General features: G+C 48.3%; 1 protein-coding gene across 1 annotated transcript in view; it reads left to right on the forward strand.

Annotated features, from left to right (window-relative positions):
• The first annotated feature begins 2,833 nt into the window (after positions 1 to 2,833).
• The window catches only part of LOC136588085 (zinc finger protein 436-like), a 40,226-nt gene continuing 18,456 nt past the window's right edge, over positions 2,834 to 24,603 (forward strand). The window contains exons 1-6 of the mRNA XM_066587028.1: positions 2,834 to 2,948; positions 6,383 to 6,512; positions 8,133 to 8,324; positions 8,408 to 8,531; positions 8,696 to 8,805; positions 8,885 to 8,975. Coding sequence (XP_066443125.1) covers positions 6,435 to 6,512; positions 8,133 to 8,324; positions 8,408 to 8,531; positions 8,696 to 8,805; positions 8,885 to 8,975 — 595 coding nt within the window. The 5' untranslated portion in view covers positions 2,834 to 2,948; positions 6,383 to 6,434. The remainder of the gene's footprint in view (positions 2,949 to 6,382; positions 6,513 to 8,132; positions 8,325 to 8,407; positions 8,532 to 8,695; positions 8,806 to 8,884; positions 8,976 to 24,603) is intronic.

A 24,603-nucleotide genomic window follows, 5' to 3' on the forward strand; every position in this document is an offset into this window, starting at 1 on the left:
AGATTGTGTCCCATTATTGCAGCAGTTCTGGATTTGCTTTCTGTCTAAATAATCTGGTACAGGTTTTGTATGTGACCGACTGTTGTATGCAAAGGCCCCCAAGAACATCACACCAGTAGTGGGGGGAGAGTGGGAAGACTGAGGTGCTCATCTCTAGGTCTCCAGACATGAAAATGCCTGGATCGGTGCTCAAACTTAACCTGGATTCATCAGTGAAGACAACCCGGTGGCTCTCGGTAGCAGTCCAATTTCATCATTCAAGACACTACTAGAAACAGAGGTGACAGTGGGCAAGTATCTAAGACAGTACACATAAAGGGCTCCATGAGAACAAATGTCCTTCAGCCAAGAGCATGGAAATGGTTAAAACAGACATAGTAATGATGGTGCCACTTATCTCTGCATGGCGGACAACAAAACCATTGCAGCTGCTCGTGGTTGTTGGATGATCCTCTCTACTGGTGGTCTGTCCGTGGCATCTTGAGCCCGGTCGCCTTGTGTACATGCCCTTTCACATCCACTGGTCCCACCGTCTCCTAACAGTCTGGTCAGAATGGCCCAGGTGGGAACAATTTGTTGCTACTACCATCCAACTTCTCGTATACCCCCTCTTAGATTCTGTTAACTGGGTGAAATCTCTTCTCTGCACTTTAGAGGCATCTAGTCGTCAACAAGCTCTACACAAGTGGAAAAATACACTCCACACAAGGAGCCTCCTTTTTATAGGCCAAGGGTGGACCACTTTTAGGGCCTCAGGTGGTACGACTGTTGATCCAATCACTCCACAATTTTAATGATTTGCATATTAGCCTGAGATGGAACTGTATGCAGAGTTTTGCAGCAAGACGACAACTTCTTCATGGGGCTTGATTTTTTTTGACAAAGAGTGTATTATATATATAAATGGCAGTTGCCGTCCTGGGACCGGCCTTCTACTAGTATATTATAAATGTCTGATAGGTACTGGTCTCATAGATTTCTTGATGTGGATGCCATAAATGTCTGTGGCCAGAATGCTCTAACCCCTTAACCACCACCCATATGTCGTTTGACAGTGTCCGTTAAAGACCTTATTCTGATGCAATCTCCTCTTTGCTGTGGCTATATCAAAAGCCTGGCACGAATCTCCAGGGGCCCTTATTCTAACAGTGGGGACCAGAGCCGTTGGATCCTTCACACCCTCTTTCGGAGTCCATTAAAATCTGCCTTTCTGAAATCCAACCTTGAGGTCAGAGTTTTCTCAGTTCTTTCTCCCCTTGTTATCCAACATCCAAGAATCGCATGATCACTGGTCCCGGCCACCTTTACTTCCTCAACCATTTCCTCCCTGTTGGTAAGAATTAGGTTTGTTTTCTCTTCTAATTTTTGAAGAGTTGTCAGTAAGAGCGGATAAGAATTGGTTGGATCCATTACTTTTACCTGAGAGATTCCCAACAAATGTCTGGATCGGTAAAATCTCCCATAATCCCTATAATCTCCCATAATCCCTATAATCTCCCATAATCCCTATAATCTCCCATAATCCCTATAATCTCCCATAATCCCTATAGCCTGGTTTAGACACGATTATCGCTCAAACATTAAGCGATCATCTTGCACTCTGACGAGTAATGCAGAAGCAGGACCGCTCGTCTTCTGTATCCAGCTGTTCTCTGCTCGGAGCGCCCTGCTGTTATACAGCCGAGCGGGAGATGCAGAAGACAAGTGGGGCCGCTTATCTTCTGCGTCCAGCTATTCTCTGCTTGGAGCGCCCGGCTGTTATACAGCCGAGCGCTCGGAGCGGGGGATGAAGAACACAGCTGAACAGCTGTGTTCTTCATACCCAGCCTGTGTTCAGCTAGCGGGATACAGCTGAAACAATAGTATCAGCTGTATCCCGCTGTGAATTCCTGGTAAGGCTCACTGTTGTCTTTCAGCATGCTAAAAGATCAGCGATCAATGATTCCTTAAAGAAAACGGCACGATGTCCGTGCAGATAAACACAACTATTATCGCTCAAAAGACGGCTTTCAGTGATTTTTGAGCAAAAATGTTGTGTCTATATCAGCTTTTAGTCATGCTTTTTTGAGAGCTTGGCCCTCTGATGTAGAAAGTGTTCCTCCATATCTTCTGCTTGTCCAGGCGGCCTATAGTAAATGCCCACAATGGTGTCCTCTCTGCTGTTCTCTCCTTGTATTCTTACCCAAACAGCTTCTACAGAACTACCAGCTCTGAAGCTTGAATCTCTGTGGAGATGTATGCTTGTCCTGAGGGACAGACCCTCCTCCAGAATCACTGAGGACAGGCCCTCCGACAGAATCACTGAGGACAGGCCCTCCGACAGAATCACTGAGGACAGGCCCTCCCACTGCAGCCCTGAGAGAAAGGCCTACTGACAGGACCCCCGGAGGAAGAGACCTGCCTGGGGGACCCCCGGAGGGAGAGACCTGCCTGGAGGACCCCCGGAGGGAGAGACCTGCCTGGAGGACCCCCGGAGGGAGAGACCTGCCTGGGGGACCCCCGGAGGGAGAGACCTGCCTGGGGGACCCCCGGAGGGAGAGACCCACCTGCAGAATCACTGAGGACAATGCCTCCCACTGCACCCCTGAGGGGCAGACCGCCCTACAGGGCCCCGGGAGGGGCAGACTCGCCTGTAGGATTACTGGTGGGACAGGCCCTCCTGCAGTACAGCTTGCGGCAGCAGTGCGCCCCAATCACACTCATCCCCCCCCTACAGCAGAACTCCAAGCAGCAGCTCCTTCTCTGCTCGCTGCACGGACCTGCGGAAATTGTAGGCTCCTCCCCTCCCGTCCAGTCATGTGACCACCAGATCATGTGACTCCCTGCCGTCATCGTACCTCGTAGGAGCCCCTACATTCTAACCATTCCTGTACATTCGGAAGACAAAGGCGGAGCCGCTGCAGTAGCTCAGGCCGGGGGTGACGGCGGTATACACGGGGCAGATGCAGGTATGGCGGGATGAGGTGACCGCCCCCTGTCGGTGCTCAGACCCCCGTGCTGCCGCTATATAGAAGGGTCAGGTAGGCTGGCATATAGGCGGCCTAGACACCCGTTATCCCTGTAGATAGCAGCCATGGATATCAAGGAGTTCAGTCATATATAATGGCAGCAGGTCTTCTCTATGTATATGGGCTGCAGACCAACGCACTGTGTATATACTGAGGCACCTAATGTGCCGCTCTGAACAACCCCCCTCAACCAATCGGTGCTCCTGGCATCATGTCTTGGGTGCCAGAGGGAGCGCTCTGGAGTTGATTGGTTGTGGGTCGGAGGAGAGCGGGGGATGGGCTGTTCTCTGGGTGTTCAGAGTGGCATATCCTGATAAATCCCCTTTAGAGTTCCGTTGTATTGGCTGTCCTTTCCGCCAACTTCCCCACATGCGCGCCTCTTCTTCTAACGATCGCAGGATGGGTCACAGGACCCAAATCTCTGCATTTTCACCAGTTTCGCCAACATCCCGTCAATCCCCTGCATGGACGCCAGGTCACTAGTGCCGGAGGGGCAGCACCCTGGGTCTGGAGGCTGCTCTGCGTGGGTGCAGCTGTAATAAGGGGAGGGGCAGCGCATCGGCTGTATGTGGATACTCGCGCAGGGTACAATTGTATCTTGTCTCCACCACAAGTATGAGTGGAGACAAGGGTAAGGCTGTTTGACACTCAGGTGACGCCCCCAGTGCCTGATTCGCTGCATGGATCACTCACCATCCAGGTCTCCCTTATCTGCTCACAGTTCGTTCCCGTCTACTGCCTCTCAGGTCCTGCCACTCACACCCTCCCCGTTCTCCGCTCACGGCTCACTCCTTCTGCTCTGCCAATAGCTGCTCCTACTGTGCCCATGAAGCGGGTGACGCTCTGTCCATGGCTGGCTCGAGGGGCGTGGCCCCAGTAACAGTTGGCAGCTGGGGGTGAGGAGGCTGGAGGGGAGATGATGTTAGACGGGCGGCAAGCTCCTAGCAGCGCGGGGAATCAGTTTTACTTAGGATGGAGGGTTAGGGTTCGTTTTAGTGTTAGGCTTACACAGTCCCGCTCTCAAATGGAAGCATTTACAGCTAATAATGTAAGCCTAACACTGAAACTTACCCTCCACCCAAGGCAAAACTCACTCCCCATGCTGCTAGGACCTTCCTCCAGGCAGTCAATCAGTAGCTTGTGGGCGTACACTGGATGGATACAGCCAATCACTAGGTCTCCACCCACACTTGTGGTGGAGACAAGATACAATAGTACCCTCGTGCAGTTGGGTCTGGAGGCTGCTCTGCAGTCCAGCCGCTCTTCGTGGATGCAGCTTCAGAGCTTTGATAAGTGGAGGGGCAGCACCCCGGCCGTCTGTTTAAACTTGAGCAGTTGGGTCTGGAGGCCGCTCTGCAGTTTGGCCGCTCTTTGTGGGTGCAGCTTTAGAGCTTTGATAAGGGGAGCACCCTGGCCATCTGTAAATAATCGCGCAGCTGGGTCTGGAGGCCACTCTCCATGGGTGCAACTTTAAAGCTTTGATAAGGGGAGGGGCAGCACCCCGGCTGTCCGTGGATACTCGTGAAGTTGGGTATGGAGGCCACTCTGCAGTCTAGCCGCTCTCTTTGGGTGCAGCTTTAAAGCTATGTAAACAAACAGCTCTTAGACCCAGCAGTCTGCATCACCCTGCAGAGACCAGGGAACACGCCGGCTGCCAACGTATGGCTAGAGAACAATGTGCGCTTGGCTCTGTTGATTTTTAAGTTGAAACATTAAGGAGCCAAAAAAATGTGTTTTCGCTAAATTTAAATATATATATAATAAGTGAGGCGGTGGAACCCGCTTCTAAAACAGTGAGACCGTGCAGATGATGATAATAATAAACTGTATTTGTATAGCGCCAACATATTCCGCAGCGCTTATATAGCGAGTCCACCGCTGTAACTCCGGACCGTGACAGTGGGGTCTGCAGCCGGGCCCCCCATGCTGGGGCTCGTTCACCGTACGCCCGAACCAGGTGGGGGAGATAAACCTTGTCTATATGGAGTAGAACATTCCCGCAGTGAATGCTCAGCGCATTGTAAACGTGTTGCGAAACCCAAATCCACAGCGTGAAGGTTGGAAGGTTTGGAGGTGGCCATTGCGGATTGGTTCTGCATTCGCTGCTGTGATTGTGGCCTTATGAGCTGCTGCCTGCGGTCCTCTCACGCGGTCCAATTATTGGCACAAAGGCTCCTCTAAACGTTTGTTTGTTTGCCAGACTGTCGTGTAAAAGGACCAACAGAAGAGGCAACGCTCTGTCGGTTGTGCATCTTGCAGGCAGACGTCAGCCAGTAGCAGCTCATCCCCAGAAACCAGCGCTGGTCAGGACCAACGTGGCAGTCAGCACTCAGATGAGAGTTCTTGTTCCCTTCTGCTACTATCATAAATGGCTCCATTTTAAGAACTTCTTCCCAGTTCTTAAAGGGGTTGTCCCGCGGCAGCAAGTGGGTCTATACACTTCTGTATGGCCATATTAATGCACTTTGTAATGTACATTGTGCATTAATTATGAGCCATACAGAAGTTATAAGAAGTTTTTCACTTACCTGCTCCGTTGCTGGCGTCCTCGTCTCCATGGTGCCGACTAATTTTCGCCGTCTAATGGCCAAATTAGCCGCGCTTGCGCAGTCCGGTCTTCTTCTTTTTTCAATGGGGCGGCTCGTGCTGGATGCCGACTCCGTGTAGCTCCACCCCGTCACGTGCCGATTCCAGCCAATCAGGAGGCTGGAATCGGCAATGGACCGCACAGAAGCCCTGCGGTCCACCGAGTGAGAAGATCCCGGCGGCCATCTTCATCAGGTAAGTAAGAAGTCACCGGAGCGCGGGGATTCAGGTAAGCACTCTCCGGTGATCTTTTTTAACCCCTGCATCGGGGTTGTCTCGCGCCGAACGGGGGGGTTGAAAAAAAAAAAACCCGTTTCGGCGCGGGACAACCCCTTTAATCATTCTGCTCCCGAGGCTGTGCTTGTGACCTTCATCACTTGCCGCATACTGAGCAGTCATAAGACAAGTAATAGCTCCACTGAGCAGAGGAAAACTGCCGGATATGGCGCCGGAGCCGGTGTGCGGGCCATGGCCCTGACTACACCACTTAAGGCTCGTTCACCTCCACATTGGGGACTTCTGTTTTCCTGCTCCGGTCCATTGACTATAATGGGGTCCGTTCCTGTCCTGCAGTTTCCCACAACTTGGCACTTGTGCTTTAACACCCCTGAACCCTCTTTCTACACAGACCAGAACCAAACTCTACTGAGGGTCAAAAACACATCACCCCAATTTCTTATCATTCGTTATTACAGTCTGTATGGAAACAAAATGTGTTATTAAGATATTTAATATGTGCAATTAATGTACGTAGACATTGTATAGCGTGTCAATTACTGTGCTTCTAGCTGCCGATGTCTATAGGATCAAAGATCAAGGATCAGTCTTAAGGTCTTCAAGATGGAGAAAGACAGGAATCACATGACTAAGACGTTATTGAGTCTCACCCTGGAGATCATCCACCTGCTGACCGGAGAGGTGAGGGATTCTGGGAATTATGTCACATGGTCTCTGTATTATAAAATATGGACATGGTTGGAGACTTGATGCATTCTGACAATTGTCACATGACATCCCTCTTATTTGTATCAGTATAACACGTATATCAATCAGGATTATGAGAATTATGTCACATGGCTGCCCCCATATCTATTTATTAACCCCTTAGTGACAGGGCTATAGTAAAACTACATCCTGCTGCTGCAGCACATGTATGGAGGGAGGTAGCGGCGCTATCTACCTCCATACAGCGCGGGCGTCAGCTGTTTATTACAGCTGACACCCGCGGGCAATAGCCACGTTCGGCCGAGCACGGCTATTAACCCTTTAAATGCCGCTGTCAATTCTGACAACGGCATTTAAATCCCCCGAACGATGTTCGGGGGTCCCTTACGGCCCCCCTGCGGTGAGATCGGGGGAGCCGTGTAGGTGTCATGGCAGCCGGGGGCCTAATGAATGGCCGCAGGGCTGCCTTAACAGACTGCCTATCAAGCCATCCACACAGGGTGGCTTGATAGACTGCCTGTCAAAAGGCAGTATGACGTAATGCTATAGCATTACGTCATACTGCAGGAGCGATCAAAGCATCGCATGTTAAAGTCCCCCAGGGGGACTTCAAAGTAAAGTAAAAAAAAAAATCAATAAATTTTTTTTTAATTGTTAAAAAAAAAAAAAGTAATAAAAGTTTAAATCACCCCCTTTTGCCATATCTATTATTAAAAAAATCAAAATCATAAAATAAAAATATGTATTTGATATCGCCGCGTCCGTAAAAGTCCGATCTATCAAAGTAGCGCATTATTTTTTCCACACGGTGAACGTCGTCCGAAAAAAAAAAAAATAAAGAACGCCAGAAATGCACTTTTTTAGTTACCCTGTCTCCCAGAAAAAGATCAAAAAGTTATATGTATTCCAAATTGATACTATCGGAAACTACAGGACATCCCGCAAAAAATGGGCCCTTGCTCAACTACGTCGACAGAAAAATAAAAAAGTTATCGCGCACACAAAATGACCGCAGAAAATAATTGAAAAAAATTAAATATCTTAAAAAAAAAATACAAGTACTACAGCAAACACAATACTATATAAGTTTGGTATCGTAGTAATCATACTGACCCATAGAATAAAAATATCAGGTAGTTTTTGTTGCAGTTTGTGCGCCGTAGAAACAGGACGACCGAAAGATGGTGGAATGTCGTTTTTTTTCCATTTCTCTCCGCTTAGAATTTTTTAAAAGTTTTTCAGTAAATTATATGGTACAATAAATAGTGCCATTGAAAAATACAACTCGTCACGCAAAAAACAAGCCCTCATACAGCGACGTCGACGGATAAATAAAGGAGATACGATTTTTTAAAAGGGAGTAGGAAAAAACAAAAATGGAAAAAAGCAAAAAAGCCTGGTCACTAAGGGGTTAAACAGGGACATGAGAGGTGAAGGATTCTGGGAATTATGTCACATGACATCACTCTTGTCTCTATAAATTAAACTGGGACGTGAGGCATAAGGGACACCCTTCATATTAAAGTGAAGTCATAGTACATTGCTGAGGATTATGGGATAATGTATGTTTTGAATATGTGTCTAATTGTCCAGGACTATATGACAATAAAAAAGGAATCTACTGATCATGTGACACATCCAAACAACTTCCATGAGTCAAGAAAGTTGTCCAAAACCCAGGACCACATGGCAGTACGCTTACCTCAGTCACTGATACATAACAGGAACAGTCAGAAGAAGATCCTGGACCTCGCCAACAAGATCATTGAGCTGCTAACCGGAGAGGTAAGTGCTGCTAGGGAAGATGGGAAGGTATATAGTAATGTTAAAGGAGGTGCCTGCATGATGACTGCATCACTATATGTCAGGTTCCGGTAAGGTGTGAGGACGTCACCGTCTACTTCTCCATGGAGGAGTGGGAGTATGTAGAAGGGCACAAGGATCTGTATGAGGACGTCCTGATGGAGGACCACCAGACCCTCACGTCACCGGGTAAGGGACATATCTACATACAGTTGTGGGATAAACTCTATAGAAACAATGAAAGAAATGTATCAAAAGGGAGAAGTGGTGTAGCTGGCCGTGGCAACCAGGCAGGTCACTGCTCGAATGTTCTGAGGGGCCTCTGATGGCATCCAAATGTATTCTGTCATCAGGTGTGGCTTCTACAGATGGGTCCAGCAACAGAAGTGTCCCTGAGAGATGTCCCGGTTCTCATCATCCCCATTATAATGAAGAAAAGGACGAGAATCTTCTCTATTATGAGGTTTGTTGAAGCAGGAGCTTTGCTGCTTAGGTTTCCTGTACAATACTTGTTATAAATGTACTTTTTCATATGGATGCAGGACGTCGCCATGAGAGAAGTCGTGGTCGGATCACAGGTTGGGGATGAGAAGATGCGTAAGGAGGAGGAGACTTCTATATGTGTCCATCCAGGTGGGTGAGCACGCTGTGCCATAACTATCACAGTCTGGTGTTTCTAGGAGCAACGTACTCGCTGCATATTTCCTATCACTTTGTGTATATTAGTGTCTTAGTAGGAGGAATTTATATGGTGGATTTTTTTTCATATTAAAAGGGTTTTCCCATTATTTAATATTGCTTCACAGCCACTCAGTCCTACTTGTTTGTTGACGACCAGGACATGTGACCGCTGCAGCCAATCACTGCCTATAGAAGGTCACTGCTGTGGCCATTGATTAGCTGCTGCAGTCACATGTGCTGATCAGCTGCAACCAGAAACACCAGAGGGGCTGTGGATCAATTTTAAGTAATCGGAAAACCCCTTTAATGCTGGATTCAGAGGAACATATATCGGCTGGGTTTTCACGCCCAGCCGATATACGTCGACTCTCTCTGCAGGGGGGGAGGCTGGAAGAGCCAGGAGCAGTGCTCTCAGCTCCCACCCCCTCTCTGCCTGCTCTCCACCCCCTGCACTATTTGCAATGAGGAGAGGTGGGATGGGGTGGGGCTAATTATCAGAACTTAGCCCCGCCCCTGTTCCGCCTCCTTTCATTGCAAATAGTGCAGAGGGGGTGGAGGGGAGGCAGAGAGGGGGCGGGAGCTCAGTTTCTGCTCCTGGCTCTTCCCCCCCCCCCCCCCCCCCCTGCAGATGAGGACGCCGTATATCGGCTCGGCGTGAAAACTGAGCCGATATACGTTCTTGTGAATCCACCCTTCGGATGATCTCCAGCAGCCTCAGTTTCCCCAAATGCTAAAGGAATGTCTTTAACATATTTGCATAACTTACTATTTTGCTAAATTTTCAGTTTCTAACCCTGCACAAGCCATAATGTAAAATGACCAGGATGTCTTTGCTGACGGACTGCCAGTCTTCTCCTACCTATTCGACTACAAGTCTTATAAAGATGATCAGTCTAATTGTTAAATGGTTACATTCACAAGTACAATAAAATGACCAGAATTTGAAATGGTCCCCCAGCCACAGGATTGGGACTAACTTGCAGATCGGTGGGGGTCTCGGCACTGATCTTAAGAATGGGACTCCCATGTCCCATTCTCCTGTCACTGTGAGGGTCACATCTCCCCCTGCACTGACATCAGTATGAAGGGAGCTCTGGTTGAGCTTGTGTGGTCAGCGCTCCATTCATTTCAAAGGGGCCGATGGGTATCTTTGCAGTCCCATTAAAAGTGAATGGTGCCCTTTCCATGACCAATGCTTCGTTCAGTCTCCTCCTCACTGTGGGTCACTATAATCCCACAGGAGGACAACAGGGAAACTCAGGACCCCTATTCTTGAGATTGGTGAGGGTCTCAGCAGTGAGTTATTCCCTTTATTGTGGGTAGGGGATAACTTCAAATTCTGGTACAACCCCTTTAATAGATGGAATGCTGCATATCTTAATTTAATAATGCTGTATTTGCAACTACCGAATCCATAAAGTTCATTTCAATAATCCATAATGAAATTTAAAAAGTGCAAATTGCATCAAAAAGATAATGTGTCACGGAGCCAGAATGGTAAAAATCAAGGGATATGGCTGTAAGAAAGAAAACCCTATGCATATCGCTATAGAAGATGGCTTCCTCAGGAAATAAGTCCTCACGAGTGCTTATATAATGGCCATGTTAACTGCACCCCTAGCAGATGTTCCAGTGGGCAGAAACCATTTCCGTAATATTGGAGGATGCACAGAGAGTCCTGGAGTGCAGTGCGAGTGCCACAAAGCCCATGCATTATGGCGCCATGTAAGAAGACCCGCAATACATGTCCGATAGGGTATGTTTTATATATGTGCAGCAAAGCACATGGAGACGCATCTGGGCCATGTACAAAAATGTAAAGAGGACAAGCATCAATGTCAGAAGACTAGAGATGAGCGAGCACCCAAATGCTCGGGTCCGCGTTATTTGAGTCGAGCTTTTCGTAAAATTCGAGAGCTCTACTCGAGTAATGAACCCCATTGACTAGAATGGGAGACTCGAGCATTTCTGTATGTGGAACGCAGGGTCCCGAGTTTTTTCTTTTTTTCTTGGCTCGTGTCCCTCCCCCTCCCCCTCTCCCTCCCTCTCCCCTTCTCCCTCCCTCCCCCCCTCTCTCCCTCTCTCCCTCCCCCTCTCCCTCTCTCTCTCCCTCCCCCTCTCCCTCTCTCTCTCCCTCCCCCTCTCCCTCTCTCTCTCCCTCCCCCTCTCCCTCTCTCTCTCCCTCCCCCTCTCCCTCTCTCTCTCCCTCCCCCTCTCCCCCTCTCCCCCTCTCCCTCTCCCCCTCCCTCTCTCCCCCTCCCTCTCTCCCTCTCCCCCTCTCTCCCTCTCTCCCTCTCTCCCTCTCTCCCTCTCCCCCTCTCTCCCTCTCCCCCTCTCTCCTCTCCCCTCTCCCCCTCTCCCCCTCTCTCCCTCTCTCCCTCTCTCCCTCTCCCCCTCTCTCCTCTCCCCCTCTCTCCCTCTCCCCCTCTCTCCCTCTCTCCCTCTCCCCCTCTCTCCCTCTCCCCTCTCTCCCTCCCCCTCTCTCCCTCTCCCTCTCTCCCTCTCCTCCCTCTCTCCCTCCCTCCCTCCCCCTCTCCCCCTCTCCCCCTCTCCCCCTCTCCCCCTCTCCCCCTCTCTCCCTCTCCCCTCTCCCCCTCTCTCCCTCTCTCCCTCTCCCCCTCTCCCCCTCTCCCCCTCTCTCCCTCTCTCCCTCTCTCCTCCCCTCTCCCCTCTCCCTCTCCCCTCTCCCTCTCTCCTCCCCCTCTCCCCCTCTCCCTCTCTCCCTCCCCCTCTCCCCCTCCCCCCCTTCCCCCCCTTCCCCCTCTCCCCCCTCCCTCTCTCCCTCTCCCTCTCTCCCTCCCCTCTCTCCCTTCCCCCTCTCCCCCTCCCCCCCCTTCCCCCCCTTCCCCCTCTCCCCCTCCCTCTCTCCCTCTCCCTCTCTCCCTCCCCCTCTCTCCCTCCCCCTCTCTCCCTCCCCCTCTCTCCCTCCCCCTCTCCCCCTCCCCCCTCCCCCTCTCCCCCTCTCCCCCTGTCTCCCTCCCCCTCTCCCCTCTCCCCCTGTCTCCCTCTCTCCCTCCCCCTCTCCCCCTCTCCCTCTCTCCCCCTCCCCCCCTTCCCCCTCTCTCCCTCTCTCCCTCTCTCCCTCTCTCCCTCTCCCCCTCTCCCCCTCTCCCCCTCTCCCCCTCTCCCCCTCTCCCCCTCTCCCCCTCTCCCCCTCTCCCCCTCTCCCCCTCTCCCCCTCTCCCCCTCTCCCCCTCTCCCCCTCTCCCCCTCTCCCCCTCTCCCCCTCTCCCCCTCTCCCCCTCTCCCCCTCTCCCCCTCTCCCCCTCTCCCCCTCTCCCCCTCTCCCCCTCTCCCCCTCTCCCCCTCTCCCCCTCTCTCCCTCTCCCCCTCTCCCCCTCTCCCCCTCTCCCCCTCTCCCCCTCTCCCCCTCTCCCCCTCTCTCCCTCTCTCCCTCTCCCCCTCTCCCCCTCTCTCTCCCTCTCCCCCTCTCTCCCCCTCCCCCTCTCTCCCTCTCCCCCTCCCTCTGCGGTATTATATATAGCCACCAATCACAGCGCAGCTTTCATGTTACCTCAGTGGTATAATATATAACAACGAATCGCAGCGCAGCTTTTATGCAACCTCAGTAGTATAAGAAGTAGCCACCAATCACAGCACAGCTTTCATGTTACCTCAGCAGTATAAGAAATAGCAACCAATCACAGCGCAGCTTTCATTTTACCTCAGCATTCTCAATATGCAGCAATTGTCTTGCGAAACATTCGGCGGATGCATCATTTTGTAGTTGAACACGCATCCCGTTGCTCGTAATGCCTTTTGCTTTCGTGCTTGAGATGGAAATCAAACGATCTTTGTCTGGGGGGCATAACTGTCGACAATGCTCGCAGGATAGATGTCCTATGCCAGTAATCTTCCCAGGAGTGTACTCAACAACTTCCCAAAGTCTCATGGCAATTGGATGAATGGTGTAGTAATGCATAAAGGACAGACAGACACACATTCATTTATATATATCAGGAAGTGAGAGAGTTAGATTCCATACGTAAAATGTGGACGCTAATTCTTTGGCGCTTACAATTGAATAATCGAGTTGGGACCCATTAGCTTTTCCTATTTTTGACATAATCAATGCTCATGCCAAATTTCATGTTTCTACGACATCGCGAAGTGAGAGAATTAGTGGCAGTGATGGAAATCAAACGATCTACTTGGGGGGGGAGGGGGCGCAACTGTCGACGACGCTCGCACGTGCGCCATTTATCGTAGGATAGTTTTACTATGCCTATAATCTTCCCAGGAGTGTACTCAACAACTTCCCAAAGTTTCATGGCGATCGGATGAATGGTGTAGTAGCGCATAAAGGACAAACACAGACAGACAGACAGACAGACACGCATACTTTCAATTTTATATATATAGATGTTGTCATTGGTTGTTTTGTGTCTAGTTTACACCCAAACCATTATTGGCTTTTATATGTAGAGTCCTAGAATAGTAGAGTTGGAAGGGACCTCCGGGGTCATTGGATCCAACCCCCTGCTCAACGTAGGGTTCACTAAATAATCCTAAACAGATGTCTGTCAAGTCTCTGAACACTTCCATTGAAGGAGAACTCACCACTTCCCGTGGCAACCTGTTCTACCCAATGACCCCCCTCACTATTTAATATCTAATCTGTCTCCTCCCTTTCAGTTTCATCCCATTGCTTCTAGTCTTTCCTTGTGCAGATGAGAATAGGGCTGATCCCTCTGCACTGTGACAGCCCTTCAGATGTTTCTAGACAGCTATTAAAGGGGTTGTCCCGCGGCAGCAAGTGGGTCTATACACTTCTGTATGGCCATATTAATGCACTTTGTAATGTACATTGTGCATTAATTATGAGCCATACAGAAGTTATAAAAAGTTATTCACTTACCTGCTCCGTTGCTAGCGTCCTCGTCTCCATGGTGCCGACTAATTTTCGCCGTCTAATGGCCAAATTAGCCGCGCTTGCGCAGTCCCGGTCTTCTTCTTTTTTCAATGGGGCTGCTCGTGCTGGATGCCGGCTCCGTGTAGCTCCGCCCCGTCACGTGCCGATTCCAGCCAATCAGGAGGCTGGAATCGGCAATGGACCGCACAGAAGCCCTGCGGTCCACCGAGTGAGAAGATCCCCGCGGCCATCTTCATCAGGTAAGTAAGAAGTCACCGGAGCGCGGGGATTCAGGTAAGCGCTCTCCGGTGTTCTTTTTTAACCCCTGCATCGGGGTTGTCTCGCGGCGAACGGGGGGGGGGGGGGGGTTGAAAAAAAAAAAACCCCGTTTCGGCGCGGGACAACCCCTTTAAGTCTCCTCTCAGCCTTCTTTTTTTACTAGCTAAACATTCCCAGATCCTTTAACCGTTCCTCATAGGACATGATTTGCAGACCGATCACCATCTTGGTAACTCTTCTCTGAACTTGCTCCAGTTTGTCTATGTCTTTTTAATTTGGGGTCCCCAGAACTGGACACAGTATTCCAGATGAGGTCTGACTAAGGAAGAGCAGAGGGGGATAATGACCTCACGTGATCAGGACTCTATGCTTCTCTTAATACATCCCAGAATTGTGTTTGCCTTTTTGGCTGCTGCATCACATTGTGGACTCATGTTCAGTCTGTGATTTTTTTTTTTTTTTGGTATACCCAAGTCTTCTTCACATGTGCTGCTGCTTAGCCCAGTTCCTCCCATTCTGTATGTGCTTTTTTTGTTTTTCTTGCCCAGATGTAGGACCTTGTATTTCTCCTTGTTAAATACCATTCTGTTAGTTGCTGCCCGCTGTTGAAGTCTGTCTAAATCTTTTTTAGTTTCAAAAGATTTTTATTAAAGTGGCACAATGTGGTACACATATCCTTTATGCAACAATGATCCCCACGCAGGGGGCTTGACAGTAAAATTCGCACTCATTATGGCAAGTACAATTACTCATAAAACTTTAAACTTTTCCTCCAGTATTTTTCTTTTCCCTATCATAAAATTGAAATCTATGCAATGCTTGATTTTATAACTTAGAGCCATACATTTTAACTGAACAAACCTAAGGTCGTCATTTCTTTTAGAGTTTTCTATATGTATTATTAAACAGCCTACTCTATTTGACAGGTTTATAGCAGTACCTCTACAAAAGGTCACTCTAGGTCGATAAGAGGATATGCCTGAAATCCGGAATATCCACGAGCTCTGCCCAAGGTCCCCATACCTTTCCATACTTTTCTAACATATCTGACCCTATGGCGTGTAGCCTTTTGTACAACGCAATCTGTGAGATTACATTCATCACATCTTGAAAGGAAAGGTGTGGTTGCTTCCATCTGGCCGCAATGTGGATTCTGGCCACCATACAGATAATCTGAATCAATTTATGCGCCTGATATGTAACCTGTGGCTGACGGTCGCCGTCAGGAGAAATGCTAAAGGAGGTTTGGGCCTACAAATATTCTATATAGTAGCCTATGTATCTAAGTCCAGAGCTTAGCCACCTCAGGACAGGTCCACCAAAAGTGTAGTTGTGTCCCCACCTCCATACATCCTCTAAAACATAGGGGTGAAGATGTTGGATACATTTTGTTCAATCTAGCCGGCACCAAGTGGGTACGGTGGAATATTTTTAAGAATATTTCCATTAAAGTAACCTGATAACTATTTTTAGAGACCGTTTCACAAAAATGGCTCCATCTTTCCACTGACATATTAATGCCTAAATCGGTCTCCTATTTTGTCATAAAAGGCGGTCTGCCTTCCCCCGTTGGGTTGCTCAAGATACTGTAGATTAAAGGCCGAGTGCCCCTTGTCATGGGATCTCGCAAGGACAGTCTCTCAAACATAGTCATGTGTGGAAGAACTTGTGGTAGCTGTAGAGAATATAGAAAATGGAAAACTTGATTTATCCGATAGTTTTCGGATAGGGGGGGGGGGGGGTCAAATTTAGCTTGGAATTGAGCCATTGTTAGGAGGCGGGAACTCTCTACCAAATGGTGGAGGCTTTTTACTTCATTAATTTTCCACCACTGGAGATGGTGGGAATCTCACATTTGGTATCAGAGGCAGCAACCTAGATGGGTTTGCAGAAAGATTATACTTAAAGCGAATGTTCCTCCAAGTACATAGTGAATAGTAGGTAAACGGGCTAATGTTATACAGATTGGCTACTATAGGACCCTTTGACTATATCAAGAGCTTAAATGTGTGTGGGGCTATTCTAAATGCCTCCAGATCCACCCATAGCGGTGCTCTGTCTCCCCGTAGAGTCTTCATCCATTTGGCGGTTCTAGCAGCTGTGTAGTATTTTATTAGATTAGGACAGATAGACCACCTTGTCTTTTATGGCAGTGCATTAAACTATTTTTGATTCTATGGTGTCTATTAGCCCAAATAGATTTAAAAATAAGTTTCTGAAAATGATTTAATACCCCCCCTGGGAACAGGAATAGGCAGGGTTCGGAAGAGATACAATATTCGTGGGAGCAGATTTATTTTGACAGCATGAATCCTTCCCACCCACGACAGCATTGGGTCATCCCACTGAAGTAACTTTGAGGAGAGCTTCCGTACCAAGGGGGGATAGTTCCATTTATATAAAGTGGACAAGGAGGTGGTCAAATTACCACCCAAATAAGGGATATTATGGGCCTGATGCTGAAAGCCAAAATTCAATTCCACTAATTTTGCTAGAGAGGGTGATATATTCACGTAGGCGATATCGCTTTTATCAGAGTTTACCTTGAATCCTGTGACAGATGGCCAGTTATCACGCCGTCTCATCAAATTTATGGTTCAAAAGGTATTTATTTGTTTTGTATGTTATATAAAGCGTATAACAACAAGGCCTACTATCCAGGCCAACTAACAACGTTACATCATTCTTTGCTTATAATTAAAACAGCTTAAATAAATCTTCTTAGTACTTGGTTCTTGCATTCTGTTCTTTGCTGTGAATTAACTTAAGTTTTCGGAACCGTTTCCGCTATTCAACAATAACACATAACTCAATTAGGTGTCCCAGCGCACCTTCAGAAGAGACTCAAGGTGCGTTGGTCCCAGATGGAAGAATAGTAGAGATAGAAAGTAGTGGGGTTGCGTTTGAAGGGGCAGAGAAAGGTGGGGAGGAAAAAAGGTAAGGAGTGAGGGGGTGGGATGGGGGGGGAGGGCTACCGTCCTGCTTCTTCTCGTTAGTTCTACCCGTGTCAACTGATTCCTCTTATAGTTTCGTGGAATGGTCCCTCGGGGGAGGGATTGATCCTGTTTGGACCCAATTGGACACCTCTATCGACTCTCTCTGCGAGATCCAACCGCTCCAGATCGCTAAATATTTGTTGCGTCGCATTTCATCTCTAGCACACAATTCTTCCATGTAGCTTATTCTGTCTAACATTTCCAGCCACATTAGTCTAGAGGGGGCTAGCGTAGCTTTCCATTTCCTCGCAATTACCTGGCGGGTCATTAATATAAAGAATCTTAGCAGAGATTTTTTAACTCTTGACAAGGACCCAGTGAACATTGATAGAAGGGCTAACTCCGGTGTCAGTTGAAGGGGGTTTCTGCTGACCCAGGAATAAAGAGCTCCCACCTCCCGCCATAGAGGACAGATCGGTTGACACGACCACCACATGTGAATATAGGTACCTCTTTCCGATTGGCATCTCCAGCATGAGTCCGAGTACTGGGGGTATATTCTGGCGAGCTTCTCCGGCGTCCTGTACCATCTGATTAAGATTTTATAGTTCAGCTCTTGCAATCTGCTGGAGATGCTCAGCTTGTGTGTAAGGATAAACGCTTTTTCCCAAGCCTCTTCCTGGTGTGTTTGACCTAAGTCTGTTGCCCATTCCCTCTCTAACGCGATCCCGCTTGTCTGTGTGTCCCTATCCACTAGAAAGTGGTATAGTTCGGAGGTGCTACCTTTCGTAGATGAGTTAAGGATGTAGTGGGCTTCAAAAGGGGTTGGGTTGGTCCCAATCTGCTGAATCTCCCCCATCGATCTTATATAGTGACCCAACTGCAGGTACTGGTACCATGCTCCGGTCGGGGATCTCCTTCCCATCAATATCTCTTCCAGTGTTTTCAGCCCCCCCCCCTCGTTAATCATGTCTCTTACTCTGGGGATGTCTAGTGCTTCACTCTCCTTCAGCATATTAACCAGAGTCGAGCCCTTAAAGAATGTTGGTATGTCTATATTACCCACTAGTGGCGTTAATGGGCCTGGTCTCCTGATCAGTCCCGATCCTGTGGCCCAACCCAGCCAAGCTGTAATTATCTCTTCTATGAATGGGGATAGGCCTACGTCTTTGTATTTCCCGTTGCCCGGGATCCAGATTAGGCCGGCTGTACAGTGGGGGGCTGCATCCCGTTCCATGGCTACCCATCTTTTTTGGGACCTGCCCTGTGTCAGCTCTAATATGTATCTGGTCAGCGTTGCTCTATAATATAAAGCAATGTTCGGAATCCCCATGCCGCCCTTCTCTTTATGACCAGTAAGGGCTCCTCAGTTTCTTCTGGGCCTCCCTGAGCCCCAGATGAATCTCATCACCATTTTCCTCAGTTTATTTAAGAAGGTCCCAGGGAGACGTATCGGCAAGGTCTGCATGACATACAGCAGTCTAGGGAGGACATTCATCTTTACTGAGCTGGTCCTGCCAAACCAGGATAAGGGTACTGCTCGCCACTTATCTAAGTCGTTTCCTATTTTTGTCAGAAGTGGTTCGTAGTTTTTTTGAAATAGATCCTCTATCTTCGGGGTGATGTGTATGCCTAAATATTTAATTTCTTCCTTCCTCCACTTAAATGGAAAGGACGCCCTTAGGGCTCTCCTCCGCCTCCGATATATTGACATTTAGGATTTCTAATTTATTTAGATTAACTTTAAAATTAGAGAGTCTACCAAATTTCCGGAACTCGTCTAATACGTTAGGAAGGGCCACTCTTGGATTTGTAAGATATAGTAAGAGGTCGTCAGCATATAATGCGACTTTCTGTTCATTTTTAGCTGTTTGGACCCCTCTGATGCTGGGATTGGCCCTAAGGGCATTTGCCAGGGTCTCCATCACCAAAATATATAGAAAAGGGGACAGCGGGCAGCCCTGTCTCGTTCCGTTCCCTATCTGTACCTGCTGTGAGAGTCTGCCATTAACTCGGATTCTTGCTGATGGCTTGTTGTATAATGCCATGATCCAACCCATAAATCTAGGGCCTAGTCCAATCTGTTTTAACACTGCTTCTAAGAAGTTCCACTCTACTCTATCGAATGCTTTTTCAGCATCGACTGACAGCAGGCACAGTGGGTCTTTTGATTTAGTGGCTCTCGAGACCAGGGCTATGGACCTTATGGTGTTATCTCCTGCTTCCCTCCCCGGCACAAAGCCAACCTGATCTCCATGAATTAGGGTTGGGATATAAGTTTGCATTCGACTCGCTATTAATTTCGCAAATAATTTGGTGCCTATATTTAATAGTGAGATCGGCCTGTAGTTTCCACAACATGTTGTGTCCTTGCCAGGTTTAGGAAGTACCGTGATGGTCGCTTGTAGTGCCTGTGCCGGGAAGGGGCAGGTTCTAGAGACTGTGTTAAATGCTTCCAGCATCAGAGGGGCCAAGCGATCCATGCAGATCTTATAAAAGCGAGGGGATAAGCCATCGGGGCCTGGGCTCTTTCCTACTGTTAATGATGCTATAGCTTCCTTTAGCTCCTGAAGGGTGAAGTCCTCTTCTAATGCATGTGCGTCCTCGCTTGATATGTACCTATGTGTATGTTCGGCCACATACGCGTTCCTATCTGTCTCTATATTTCCTGTAGAGTCCTCGGGGTGTTTCCTTAAATTGTATAGTTCCTCGTAGTACATAAGGAGACTCTCAAGGATTTCTGTATTGCTGTGGACTGTTCCTTTCCCTAGTTTATGTACTTCAAAGACGTATGTTTGGGGTGATCTAGGATTAAGAGCTCTAGCTAGACCCTTTCCGCTTTTGTCTCCGTGTTCGTAATGCCATCCTTTTATTTTATCTCTCTGACAAAGCGAAGCTTGGTCTAATATGCGTAATATATTAATTCTGATTGCCGATATTTCTGTTGCAATGGAGTTCGAGGGTGTGTTTTTGTTGGTCGTCTCTAAGTTATTTAGTTGCGAGAGTAGTCCTTCTAGTTTGGTTGCCCTTAATTTTTTGAGACGCGCCCCGTGGGAGATAAAAATGCCTCTGAGGACACATTTAAGGGCTTCCCATTTTAATGGGGCTGATGTTGTGTCTGCGTTGTGAACTTCTACAAATGTTTCAATAGCTTGCTGTATGTCCTGTAGGCACGCCCCATCCTCCAATAGGTTATCATTAAGTCACCAAGTAGAATTCGGGTTGCCCCCCTGTCTCCTTGTCAGTGATCCCCAGACCGGAGCATGGTCAGACCATATAAATGCGCCCATTGTTGATGTTGGTGATCTGTCTAGTAAATTGTGTGAGATGAATAGGTAATCTAGTCTATGATATGTATTGTGTGCCAGGGAGTGAAAACTGAAGTCTCTCTCCCCTGGGTGTAGGACCCTCCAGAGATCTATCAGTTGGAGGTTGGCTAATTCTGATTTGATTCTGTGTAGTGCTGGATGGGAAATCCCCGACTTACCCCCGGATGTGTCTTTGGATGGGTCCATGGCTAAATTAAAATCTCCGCCAAGGATGATGGAAGATCCTCCAGCAAAGGACGCCAGCTCCCCCAGCACTCGGACTCCAAAGCGTTTCTGGTCCTGGTTCGGAAAATAAACATTTGCCAATGTTAGGATTTCGTTATCTATTTGAATTTTTAAGAATATGAACCTCCCCATTTTGTCTTTTTCCATAGCTAAGAATTTGTGGGGTAAGCATTTATGTATCGCTATGGATGTGCCCCCAGCTTTTTTGTCTGGGTGAGGACTATGGTGCCAAGTCGTGTAGTGCCGATATTTACAGTTAGGTGTTTTCGTTTCTTGGAAGTGCGTCTCCTGGAAGAATACGATCATAATCCCCTTACGGTGCAGGTGGTCCACGATCTGTCCTCTCTTAGAAGGCCCGTTCAAGCCCCTGGCGTTAAAGGTGCAAAAAGTGATATTAGCCATCATCTTATGACAAGCAATAAGTCGACACTTGACGCCGGACGGAGAAGGGTGAGTAGGTCAGTACGGGAAGAGGGGGGGGGGAGGGGTACATAGAGTTTAGGCATGGGTACGGTATAACCCTGAGTATAGATAGAGGTTAGGAACAAAGAAAGGCCCAAAAGAAGAAGAATGGGGCCTTGCGCAGCGTGTATTTGCTGCGTTTACAGTCAGGGAGAACTACTGGTCGTCAAGTACCAGTATTCGCACGAAGTGCGATTGGTCGCCCTATGTGAGGTACGCGGAAGCCCGGTCAGGACAGGCTTAAGGCCCCCACGTCCCCCCCCACAACACGACCCCTTTTGGGTTGCTATTTGCCCCTTTCTGGGGTCTTGGGATTAAAGCGCTAGAGGCACCAATGAGTAAATCAATGATAATAGTAAAAATTAAACAAACTAATTTCTATCGTTAGTTGAATTTAAGGTGAGTTAAGGCGCTTTCCCGCCTATGTCCTGGATAGAGTGTCCGCTCTGTGATAAGCAGGATGGGGACTTGCGTGTTCCCGTGTCTTATCAAAAGACGCCTGTCGGTCAGTCCCCTCTGTAGGCTCTTAATGAGGTTTATGCCTCGGAACAAATATTTGGGGAGTTCCTCTCATGCCAACAAAGCTGCAGGTAGGCACTCTTCAGGAATCAATATCTTCTTTACAGTGGGCTGGCGTGCGATCAGGTGTTTTGGGGTGAGGGTTTCTCCCTTCGGGCTCTGGGAGGTACGGTCTGCCACTGTTCCTGGGCTGTGGGGGCCAAGACCGTAGGAACCGTAGGCCAATCAGGTATTGCCACCATTGGCAGTTGGAGTGTGCCCAGGAAGTTAGGGAGGTCGCCGGCTGACCGAAACACTGCTGACTTCCCGTCTTTGCTGGCTGTTCGTGAGAAGGGGAACCCCCACCTGTACGGGATCCCCTTGACTTTCAAGGTTGTCAGCAGGGGTCTGAGCGCTCCCCTCATTCGTAGCGTGTGGCGAGCAAGGTCTTGTAAGAGTATTATTGGCCTTCCTTCATGTTGCAGGTCCCCTTTTTCTCTGGCCCTCCGTAGAATCGCATCTTTGTCTTTATAAAAATGCACTCTGCAGATAACGTCCCTTGGCCTGTTAGGGTCAGTGGCTCTGGGACCTAGGGCTCTATGAATTCGATCAATTTCAATACGGTCCTCTGCTTTGCGGTTTAATATTTGTCGGAAGAAAGACTGCGCCCACGCGTCGAGGTGCTGACCCTCTACTTCCTCTGGTAGACCCCGAATCCGCAGGTTATTTCGCCTATTTCTGTTTTCTAGGTCCTCTAAATGCATGACGATGCCCGAGATTTGATCAGCCTGTGCTTGAATGGCCTGCCTGTGCTTGAATGGCCTGCCTATGCGTTTCCAAGATGGCTGCTGTGCCTTCTTGCGCGTCCTCTACTTGTAGTATTCGATGTCCTAGATGCTGTATATCTTGATGTATGTTTTCTAGTGCTTTTTTATTAGATGTTTCTAACCTCTGGAAAAATTTGTCAAGATCTTTTTTAGTTGGAATGTCCATTATACGGCTCTTCCATGCCTCCTCATGTGTTTTATCTGGGGAGCTCCTTCCCTCCTTGTGTGCTGGGCTGCTGGTTGTGCTGGATGCCTGAGAGAGCAGCCAGGGAGGACTACTGCTCCCATCAGTTATAGGCATCTGTGGAGTGTGCAGTGGTGAGCTATGCTGCATGATGGGGCTGTTGCTAGGCGTACTCACTGTGCCTCCGGTAGCTCTGTCTCCCTCCTGGATGTCCTGCTCTCTCTCTCTCTGGGATTGTGGGCTTCCTCCCCTTGCTGATGAGCCTGTGTATGGTTGGTTTCGGCTGGCCATCTTCTCCTCTTGTTCCCTGTGGTGCCGCGCCGTCTCTGTGCTGTCCTGGAGCTCCTGTGACCGCGGTCTCGCGGGAGTCGGCGCCATCTTGCCTCTGGCGGCGGTCTCTCCTCCGCTGCCCAGGAATCGCTCTAGTGTGCCTCTGCGTCCCGCTGGAGTGCAGGACTGTGAGCGCAGGGGTCTCCTCTTGCCCATGGCGTGTCGGGCGAACACCTTTAGCCTCTCGCTGGTGCCTCGGAGCGCTGGTTAAGGTGAGGGACGCGGGAGCTCGCCTGAGGAGCGACTTATCCCGCCATTTGCTAGCCACGCCTCCGTCTCATCAAATTTAGCAAGGATGTCAATGGCTGACTGATCGTGAGCAGAAGATCATCCGCAAATAAGCTTAGTTTGTACTCCTCCCCCTGCAGGCTAATTCCTTTTATATTATAGTTCCAACGAATCACAATCGTCAAAGGTTCCATCGCCAGTGTGAAAAGCTCTGGCGAGAGGGGATGTAATGGATTGGTACCCACTGAATATCTGCCCCCTTCCTGATTAAAAACACTCTGACACACAGTTCAGCTAAGTGACGCTTCCTTCCTTTATTGTAACAGATGCATGAGGTTATATAGACTTTATGCATGGCTCATATGTCATGAAGTATGACTCTGTCCCTGATTGGTTATTGCCTTATATAGGTTTCTTCCTTCAGGAGCTTGATGTCATCATATTGGAATCCTGGACGAGGGAGGCGCCATCTTGAGTATACTGTTAGGAGCACGCTGGGAGGGGGAGCGAGTTAGTCAGGATACCAGCAGGCAGAAAAAGCACAGATTGCAATAGGCATTTTACATAGTTTATTACAATCTATTACATTTTTTCCCTGATGAGTACCCTGCCTAATTAAAATGGGAGTTTCATTAGTAGTAGGGAGTTTTAAAAAGGTGGAAGGAGAGGAGTAGAGGGACCTGAGGGCCTGTGTGAATGCCCCTGCAAACCCCATTCGCTGTAATATAAAAAATAAGTAGTCCCATGACAGGGAGTCAAATGCCTTCTCGATATCTAAAGCCGAGTGGGTCAGGGGAGTGCTACTCTTTTTGCGCCTGATCAATGATATTTAAGACTTTTCTTTTTTCCCCAAACTTCTCTTCAATTAAAATAAGTACAAAAACATTTACATCACACTTGTTGTTTTACATAGCATAAGCCAAGTGTATGAACTTATGAATCATAAATCAGCTGTTTGTATTAAACAACAACAACAACAAGATACATAGTTGGAGCATACTCATGCTGTACATGTTCATATAACTAATAACATTCAAAGAAAAAGAAGAAAAACATTTTTTTCTTCTTGAAACTATTTTATCCCTATTATTTAAACAATTGTACTCCTAATGTTTTCCTAAGTAAAGGTTACATTAGTTACCTTTGGTCAATGTATTTAGATTACCCTTTTCTTCTTTATTGGGGGGGGTGCATAGGTGGTTGGGTAAAATATGGGTTAGGGGTGGAGATATTGATGGGGATCTTTTATATCCGTTTGCCCCCGTCGTGTCGTGGGTTGTCAGATCCTTGCGATTTTCTTGCAGGCGTGTCAGTTCTCTTTGGGAACAATTGCTTCTCTCTCGCCCCGCTAGTCTCCCTAATGTACCTTTCAATTCCTCTATTAGGTACCATTTTGTGTATTATAAGGGAACAACTATAGCTGAAATCTC

This window comes from Eleutherodactylus coqui, chromosome 13 (assembly GCF_035609145.1).
Source record: "Eleutherodactylus coqui strain aEleCoq1 chromosome 13, aEleCoq1.hap1, whole genome shotgun sequence".
NCBI classification, from domain to species: Eukaryota; Metazoa; Chordata; class Amphibia; order Anura; family Eleutherodactylidae; genus Eleutherodactylus; species Eleutherodactylus coqui.